At 45.1% G+C, this 9719-nt stretch overlaps 1 protein-coding gene across 4 annotated transcripts; it reads left to right on the top strand.

Annotated features, from left to right (window-relative positions):
* The first annotated feature begins 3832 nt into the window (after positions 1-3832).
* LOC140394339 (parvalbumin alpha-like) lies at positions 3833-8916 on the top strand. Of its 4 annotated transcripts, none has more exons than XM_072481536.1 (5): positions 3833-4022; positions 5362-5429; positions 5533-5665; positions 8264-8373; positions 8653-8916. In XM_072481536.1, the coding sequence occupies exons 2-5, from the start codon at positions 5369-5371 to the stop codon at positions 8676-8678; spliced, it is 330 nt and encodes a 109-aa protein (XP_072337637.1). In that variant the 5' UTR covers positions 3833-4022; positions 5362-5368; the 3' UTR covers positions 8679-8916. The 4 variants fall into 4 exon arrangements, with proteins under 4 accessions (XP_072337637.1, XP_072337636.1, XP_072337639.1 ...); XM_072481535.1 differs by having other exon boundaries at positions 3843-4033; XM_072481538.1 differs by lacking the exon at positions 3833-4022 and adding an exon at positions 4367-4391.
* The last annotated feature ends 803 nt before the right edge of the window (positions 8917-9719 follow it).

Genomic DNA, 9719 nt, shown 5'->3' with positions numbered 1-9719 from the left:
CCTCCAAATCCCGCTATAATACTGCTATTTTTCCCTATTAAAAGTTTTAATTCTTAATTTCAAATTAACTAACTTGCCTCTAAACATTGTCAGGGAGTAATTCCTGCATGTTAGCCTGTTTCTGACACCAGGATATTATGATCAAGCTGACTTCGGGAATTATTGAAAATAAATATTCCCAGAGGGGCTATTGGATATTACAGTGCGGCCCTGCTAGTTCAAATTCACTCTCTTTATCTCTGCTGATCTGTGGCTGGATTCTCACTCCCTGTAAAGGGGAATAGATAGAAGCCACAGTCTAGAAACTATTCCCATTTGATTGGGGATATCTGGGAGAAGGCAAATCAATCCCTAAAATCAGAGCCAGGACGGCAGCCACAAATGAAACTGGGAATCGCTTCCAAACAGAAAGTGTGGCGGGAACATTGGAACAGACTGGGGCAAAGGACACCCGATGCTCCATCAATTGCTCCATTCAAATCTGATAGATTGTTGTTAACCAAATGGATTAAGGGATGTGGGGAAAAGGTGGGGAGATGGAGTCCAGGGGCTAAATAGCCTCTTCCTTGTCTTACATTCCCAAGGCTGGAACTGTCCAGCCCGCACTCTGGTGGGATCCTCCGGACCCGTCCATGTGGACGGAGATTTTAATGGCGAGCCTCACCCCGGGGGTGGGGGCTGGAAGGTTCCAGCCAGGGAATGTAGAACATGATGGGGGGAGGGCACAATCTTAGGATGAGAGAACCATAGAAAAGTTACCGTGCAGAAAAAAGGCCATTCAGCCTTTCCTGCCTGTTCTGGAAAAAAAACATTAGAAAATAGAAACTGGAGCTCATTTTAATCTCACTTTCTAGAACCATAGAAAGGTTACCACACTTCAGATGCAGATCCAGGTACCTTTTTTAAAAATGAGTTGAGCTACAGTTGTAAAGAACCTTCGTACGGCCGCACTTGGAATATTGCGCTCAATTCTGGTCACCACACTATCAGAAGGATGTGGAAGCTTTGGAGAAGTGCCGAGGAGGTTTACCAGGATGTTGCCTGGTCTGGAGGGTGTTAGCTATGTGGAGAGGCTGAATAGGCTCGGACTGTTTTCATTAGAAAGAAGGAGGTTGAGGGGTGACCTGATAGAGGTCTACAAGATTATGAGGGTCATGGATAGAGTGCATGAGCAGGCACTCTTTCCCAGGGTGGAGGGGTCAGTCACTAGGGGGCATAGGTTTACGCTCCGTGGGGCAAAGTTTAGAGGAGATGTGCGAGGCAGTATTTTACGCAGAGGGTGTTGAGTGCCTGGAAGGCGTTGCCAGGGGAGGTTGTGGAAACAGATACATTAACGGTGTTCAAAAGGCATCTTGACAAACACATGGATAGGATGGGTATAGAGGGATACGGCACTAGGAAATGCTGAGGGTTTTGGCCAAGGGTGGTATTATGACCGGTACAGGCTTGGAGGGCCGAAGGGCCTGTTCCTGTGCTGTATTGTTCTTTGTTCTATTTCAGCCTCAACCACCATCTTAGGCAGTGAATTACAGATGTTCACTGCCCTCTGGGTGATAATGTTTTTGCTCTTGTCCCCTCTAATCATTCTACCAATCACTATTAAATCCGTGCCCTGTGGTAATTGACCCCTCAGCTAGAGGGAAACAAGTCTCTCCTGTCTGCTGGGTTATTGGTTAGGACTGAAGTGAGGAGAAAGTTCTCTACTCAAAGGGTTGTGAATCTTTGGAATGGCCTACTCCAGAGGATAGTGGATGCTGTATCATTGACATATTTAACTCTGAAATAGACATATTTTCAAGGATTTATTTTAGGGTCCAGTCAACTTAATAGAATAACAGAAACAAACTCAGGGACAAATTTAAAGAGGCCGCACCTGGCAGGGGCACTGCCAGGAAGAGGGACAGGCAGTGTGGCCAGATGACCCCCTCGGTTGCTTGCTGGCTGGATCTGTTAATGGCGAGTCTCGTCAGGTGGTCTTTCAGGGAATCAAAGAATTTGGGGACATTAGAGAACAGGATATAATTTTACAAAAGTCTAGTTAAACAGTCACCATACAGATGCAAGTTTATTTAAAACATATTTAGTTAATGAACTGAATTTAAATTTCCCAGTTACCACAATGGATCATCAGCCCAGACCTCTTGGATTACAACATGCACAACATATTTCAGAGGTTAGAAATCAGAAATAAAAAGGGAAATGTTCAGCAGGTCAGGCAGCATCTATGGAGAGAGGAACAGAGTCAGAACAGGGTAATCCAATTGTAGGTCTAGTAAAATAACCATTAGGCTGCTGCTCCTGTTAACTTAACTCAGCAATGGCGGAGAAGTGACCTTATAGAGAAAAACCCTGAACACTTTACTCACACCATTGTATTTCAGATTTTGCTTTTATAACAACAGTGAACACCTACCACAATGGGTATACTGACAAATAACCAGGAGAGGATGAACACATTCCCAACAACATTTTCAAGAAACAATGTCTAATAATTAAAGACACCGATGGATTTCTGATGAAACATTCACCCAGTTTCTCTCTCCACAGATGCTGCCTGACCTACTGAGTATTTGCAGCATTTTCTGTATATGTTTCAGATTTCCAGCACCGGCAGTATTTTGCTTTTATAAGGTATGGTTGGATTTGGTTTTAAGGAAGCAGTTGGAAGTGACCAGGAACTGTACACATGCAACAGACTTTTGTGATATGAAAATGACAGAGCCCACTGTTCTCCATCAGCTCAAGGATATGTCAGTGCCTCCTAGTTAAACTGTTGGGCAAAGAAAAGAGGTTCAAGGTCAAATCTGGTTCACTTTCTACCACCCCAATGGCATGATATAAGCTTAATGGAGTTGTTGACTACTCATAGCAACGAATCTTGATCAATGAGTCCAGGACCCAACCTGGCATGACCTGAGGAAATCCTCAGCAGGGGGAAAGCTAGGGGAACCATAGGTCCAAAATCGCCTATTCCTCTCAAGCCCCTGACCTCCACCAGGTGTCAAGTCTGACATTGTTGTGTCTCCAAGTGTAAATCGCCGGAATAAATCGAACTATGTTTTTCACTTGACTGAATCAATGCTTACAGCTTCCAGTGTCTCACTGGGAACTGTTAGGTGAATTGGACATTCTGAATTTGCCCTCTGTGTACCCGAACAGGTGCCCAAATGTGGCGACTAGGGACTTTTCACAGTAACTTCATTGCAATGTTAATGTAAGACTACTTGTGACACTATACAGATTATTATTATTATTACCTATCCCAAACGTAGTTGGGGGTTTAAGTTGTTATTTTGCACAGAATTTCCCTTTTCATGATTTGGAATGAGGACTTTTTATTTGGGCCACGATCGCCCCACCTTCCTCTCTGCAAGTCTCCCTGAGCTATCTTTTGACTCAACCCATCTTTCCCTTCCCCACAACAGTCCCGCAACCCAGAAACAGGTATAAACAGATCCCTGGCCTCATAACTGCTATGGCCCTGGCGTGGAAGGTGACAATCGTTTTGGTATTTAGCAAACATTATCCGAATGTTCCCGTTAACCTGAAAAAACACTGGGATGGACAGGCATTGTTGGGTTACCTAAACGATGGGAAGGGGGGATGGGGAGGGGGATACATTACACGCGAAGGGGAGGGGGGCCTATGGGAAAACCAAGACTGAACTGTGGGTTCCGACAAATGGTAGAAGTCATTGAAAAATATTTCTCTTTAAATCTGGCGCTGCCCATCTACGAACCTATTTGCTACGGGTGCACAGAGCCCAACACAGTGCAGAGCAGAACCCAGTGAAGTGTCTTTGAAAGGGGCTGTATCAGGTGTGCTGGGGGATATAAATAGAACCGGTTCATTAGCTGGGTAGGAAATTCAATAGCAGGTGAAACGCGTCCATCTGATCCATGCGACGCAACCCAAGTACAGCAAAGAGTCACCTTAATGGACTGACTGCATATAAAGCAGCTCTTTCAACTCGGACACACGCAGAGAAGGTGCTTCGCTCCCATCTGGTGCAAGGCCCAGAGGTTCGTTAAAGGTGAGGCTTTTGGTGATGGGGGTTGGTGGATGGGGGTTGGTGGAGGGGGAGTCCGCTGTATATTTACACAGTAGATCAATTCTCAAAGACTCTCAAACACGTTTGGAAAAAAAAGAAATTGGAGCTAACTTGAAATTGGTGGAATGGCTTGGGCTGTGAACTGATGCTGAGGGAGATGTGTTGAGCTTGGGGCGGGGTCAGGGGTGTAGTACATGTTAAATTTCCTCAATGTATCTGTACTGGGTGAGGGGGGGGGGGAGGAGGCTGGTCGGATTGTGAACATCTGGAAGGAGTAAAGTCCTCCCTCCCCGGATCATGAATGTTGTCCAAACTATTAGGAGCGAGGATACAACCTGAGGTAATAACTTCCACATTCAGCCGAAAGGTCCGGATGTGGGGTGGACATATCTGTATATGGATTCCGCATGGAAAAGGTCAAACACGCCGTTCCGTTCAGGGGCAATAGATTCTGGCCCAGCCAGAGACAACCACATCCCAGGAAGGAATATAATTTCCCCGTGGAAAACTGTGCAAGGCTTTGGGAAAGGGTGGTGGCGGGGCTAATTAGATAACTCTGTCAAAGAGCCAGCACCACACAATGGACTGAATGGACTCCCCTGTGCACTGCACTATGATTTAGTCCTGTCAGCAGCCATGAATGTACTTTTATTTTGTATGGGAAATACTGCAAGTTCACCTGAGATCCTTGTATCGATGTGCTTACGCCGGCTGGAAGATCAGTTGTCGGATATCCAGAGTTTCAATCTTCAACCTAACATTGATTACACTGATGTTTGGAGTTAAGTCGCGGGTGTGCATTGTGAGGGAGAGAAAACGGGTGAGTGTGAGAGAGAAACAGACTGAGTGGGTGAGCGTGTATGTGAAATAGAGAGTGAAAGCCAGAGAGACTGTGGGCGCCTGTGTGAGACTGAGAGATTGTATGAGACTGTGTGTGAGAGAGACTGCGTGTGAGGGAGTGTGTGTGTGAGAGAGACCGAGTGTGAGGGAGTGTGTGTGAGAGAAAGACTGTGTGTGGGGGAGTTTGTGTGAGAGTGAGAGCGACTGTGTGTGAATGAGAGACTTGTGTGTGCGTGTGTGTGTGTGTGAACAATATGTGAGAGTGAAAGTGTATGGACGAAGGTATGTGTGAGGGAGTGAAACAGTCGGTATGAGGGTGAAAGTAATGGTGAGTGTGTGAGAGTATGAGGGGGGGGGGGAGAGTGTGCATGTGTCCGGATATGAAAGAGTGAGTGTGTCAGAGAATGAGACCAGGCCACCTCACACTTGGAGAATGTCACCAATCCCTGTTGTATTTCATTTCCCCACAGTTTGACAATGGAAATCACTGACGTTCTGTCTGTTGCTGACATTACCACCGCATTAAAGGAATGCCAAGGTAATGTATCCCAGTCCCTTCTTGTATATCTGCATCATTCTGTTGCTGATCAGAGACAGAAGGACGTGGCTTTGTGACATACTTTTCCTGTCTTGTTTCACAGCCAACAACACCTTCAACTGCAAGAAATTCTTTCTGACTTGCGGCCTGTCTAAAAAATCCGCCGAGGACGTCAGGAGAGTTTTTCGAGCCATTGACGACGACGACAGTGGGTTCATCGAAGAAGACGAGTTAAAGTAAGACACCATCTACCTCGGGTTCCCTTTTCACTTCTGTGCATTGGATATTAAAGAGCAGCGGTGGTGAATTCAGTTCCAGACTTAATGGGGGTATGTTCTGTTATTTGGGACTCTTGTGGCGCAGGAGGTGATATGCTCGCCATTGAGCTGGGAGCTCCGACTTCAAGTCCCAGAAAGGGAGGGGTTTTCCAGCCCTGTGTAGCGTGTTTTCCGGTGGAGGAGAAGGCTCGCCATTGGCCGCTGGCGGGGTGTTCCAGTCCCGCCAGCGTTTTGCACGGCTCATCTGTCCTGGCGGTGGGGAAGAGCCGGAAAATCCGGCCGGCAAAAGGCCATGGAAGGAGTGTTCATAATACGATTTAAATAAATTGGGTGATTAGCCTCCTAATCCTCCCTACCTCCCCACCATTCTCCAAAGGGGGGGGGGGGGGGGGAGTCTGCAGGAAGATACAACAAACATCTGCCGCTCGGTGGGCAGCAGTCCCAACTCTTCCATTAGAAATGGTCATGGGTTCAAAACCCACACCAGACACTTGAGCACCTGACCCAATACTGACAGTCCATTGTGGTACTGAGGGAGTGCTGCACTGTCAGAGATGAGACCTTAGATCAAGACTTCCTCTGTCTTCTCAGGTGGATCCCATGGCACCATTTGAAGAAGAGCAGAAGAGCTCTCCCCAGTTGCCTCACAATGGTTATCTCACAACCAACATCGCTAGTGATGAATACATTGCTGATGTGAGACCTTGTTATGTGCAAATTGGCTGCCACATTACAATACTGACTGCACTTTCTAAAGTCCTTCACTGGTTACATAGTGCTTTGGTACAGCCTGAGATTGTTGGCAGGCATCGTATAAATGGTTGCCCTTCTTTTATTGTAGTATTGTTCTGTATTGCTGCTTTTCTACCATTTTTAACCCAATAGTCTATTTCGTTAAACTCGCGAGCAAGTGACTCCTCAGCACCTTTGCCATGGAAACATTACAAAGTCCTCTTCCGCAGCTCCGTATTTGTTCTCACCTGTCTAATCCTGGAGTATAATTCCTGAAATAACAGCAAGCCCTTTCGTTATATCTTCTCCAAAATGGTTTTCTGTCATTTCATGCTCAGACAGTGAATGTGGGCAGGGAGATGAGGACAGGAAACAGGTCAGCAGCTAACCATATGCCCCCACCTCGCCGCACACCCCAAACCTCCCCTCACACAGCAACGTCCCAGCACGGGTGATGGAACAACACCACATTAATGAGCTCATTCACTTGTGTCCCCACTTCCCCTGCCTGGGGAAACCAAACTCAATTGGACAACCGTCATTGTAAACTTGGCGGATATCATCAAACTCAGAACAGGTCTGGGATTTTGTTTATTTATGTGAAATAGTGTATTTTTCTGTTACAGAATGAGGGCTATCTCTTGGATCCAATGAATGGGACATTGTTGGGTGTATGAATTACATGCATAGCACAGAAGCAGGCTATTCAGACCAATTGATCCATGCTAACTTTCATGATCCACATAAAGCTACTCCCTCCCTTACCCTGGTTCATCCTATTAGCTTAATCTTCGATTCCTTTCACCCTCACATATTTATCTAGCTTACCCTTCAATATATCTATGCTATTCATCTCAATCGCTCGCCATGGCATATTCTAACCACTCGTTGTTAAAGAATTGTTCACCACCAAGACCAAATCCAGTAACAATATTGCTCATATTTGTGACCAGGTGGAATTTTGAATGTTTTGAATATTCCACAAAGTAGGATCATAGAATCTCTATAGTGCAGAAGGAGCTATTGGGTCCATCGAGTCTACACTGACCCTCTGTAAGAGCACCCTACCCAGGCCCGTAACCTATCCCCGTAACCCCACCTAACCTGTACATCCCTGGACACTGGGACAAGTTAGCATGGCCAATCCACCTAACCTGCACATCTTTGGACTGTGGGAGGAAACTGGAGCACCCGGAGAAAACCCACACAGACGCGGGGATAAAGTGCAAACTCTGTACATGCAGTGATCCAGGGACATGGGGAGAATGTGCAAACTCCACACAGACAGTCACCCAAGGCTGGAATTGAACCCGGGTCCCTGGCATTGTGAGGCAGCAGTGCTAACCACTGTGCCACCCCTAGAAATAGAATAAAGAACATTACAGCACAGGAACAGGCCCTTCTGCCTTCCAAGCCTGTACCGGTTATGGTACCACCATTGCCAAAACCCTCAACACTTCCTTGTCCCGTCTCCCTCTATACCCATCCTGTCCATGGATTTGTCGATCAAAGAACAAAGAATATTTGTGACCAAATAATTCTAGATTTTTAAATATAGTTATATGATTTTTTAAAAAAATGTTAAATACATTAACACAAGGTGCAATACCTCTCAAACCAAAGCAAAAAACCTTTTTTACGAGGCATTTGTACCAGTTGAGGAAAAGGTAATTCTTTAATTGAATCTGGAAACAAGAGCAGACATCATAGTTACCTGAGAGCATTTTCTAATGCACTGTTAGGTGACAGTGGGTGTGGTGCACGGGGTGAAGGGCATATTCCCCAATGACCCACTATCTTCATTAACTGACTTTACTCTTCCAGGTTTTTCCTGCAAAGGTTCTCTGCTGGGGCCAGAGCCCTGACTGACTCCGAAACCAGGTCGTTCATGGACAAAGGAGATAAAGACGGTGACGGCAAACTTGGTACTAATGGTATGTTGAATAATCTCTGAAAAATTCTAATTTTCTAAACATGATTGAACACTTCTGAGGGGAGAATCTTTGGCCACGATATAATGGGATTTTAATTCTCAACATTGACAGTCATAAACCACTTGTGACCATTTTTGCTTCCGCCATTTAAGTGCTTTACTTATACTTATAAATCCTTTTTTCTTTATATTGCTTTGTGGTATTTGAACGCATGTGTCAATAATGAATTTCACTGAACCAGAAAAGTCTCCACATTTAACAGGTGATCTTATTTTACAGAATTTATCGACCTGGTACTCTCGTAGGACAGCGCTACCTCCATCTACATTTGAGTGCAAGGGTACATTAAAAATAAGGCTCATGTTTGTATGACACAATTGCAACATAAATGACATATTTTTGTTGTAATGAGAGGATTGTAGGAGCACTTCAGGCATTCGGATGTAGCCCGATGTTTGTGTAATGTGTGGTATGAACTGCTCTGTAAATGTAATACCTTTGGAAGTTTGAAAGCAATAAAAAGAAACTTGCCTTGTACCCAAATGACTTTCCTTGTGTATGTTTGTTTCGATTCAACTGTTTGTGGAGTTAAGTAGAATCTTGCTGGTTTCGTGCTGATGTAAAAGTCTGATGTTGAAAGACTGCACACTCTGACATCTGTTTTAATACTCTTCCTATTTGATGGGTAATATCTCTTCAGGATACAAGAGTTATGCAGTGGGAACTGAGTTCACCAAAAAGGTGAGGGAAGCTGACATCAGTGACATTGACCCAGACCGATAACTTCTCAAGGTTTTATCCAGCATTATAACCTACAACATAAGTTCATGCAACACACTAACTATTCTTCCTTCCATCCATCCCTAGCTGAGGGGTTAATTGCCAGGGGGCACAGATTTAAGGCGATTGGTAGAGGGAACATGAGGAAAAACCCTTTCACCCAGCGAGTGATGAGTATCTGGAATTCAATGCTGAAATGCTCAACTCACCTAGATCTGCCACTGAAGTGCGATAACCTGAAGGCTAGGGACCAGGGGCTGGAAAGTGGGAAGAAAATGAACGGCTAGTTTCTTTTTGTGATTGGCGCAGACATGATGGGCTGAATGGCCTCTTTCTGTGTCGTAACTCATCCATGGATGTCTGGTTTCGTCCTTCAAAAATACCTTGGGTTTAATCTTTAGCTACATTTCCCACATTGTAGAGGCTTCTATTAATTTCAGTAACTTTGCTTTTGAAGTCTTTTTTTGTCGCCAAACTCCACCAAACAAGGAAAGGACTTGCATGTACAAAACAATTTACACACCCTCGGAAGGGTAGAAAGTGTTTCGTAGCCAATGCATTAAATT

This window comes from Scyliorhinus torazame, chromosome 17 (assembly GCF_047496885.1).
Source record: "Scyliorhinus torazame isolate Kashiwa2021f chromosome 17, sScyTor2.1, whole genome shotgun sequence".
Lineage (NCBI taxonomy): Eukaryota > Metazoa > Chordata > Chondrichthyes > Carcharhiniformes > Scyliorhinidae > Scyliorhinus > Scyliorhinus torazame.
The sequence above is the reverse complement of the archived record's forward strand: the minus strand, read 5'-3'. Positions and strand labels throughout refer to the sequence as shown.

Coding starts and splice junctions, on each gene's coding strand:
- LOC140394339 (XM_072481536.1), top strand. CDS start 5,369: ATGGAAATCACTGACGTTCTGTCTGTTGCTGACATTACCACCGCATTA. Junction 5,430..5,532: donor CGCATTAAAGGAATGCCAAG/GTAATGTATCCC, acceptor CTTGTTTCACAG/CCAACAACACCTTCAACTGC. Junction 5,666..8,263: donor ATCGAAGAAGACGAGTTAAA/GTAAGACACCAT, acceptor TTACTCTTCCAG/GTTTTTCCTGCAAAGGTTCT.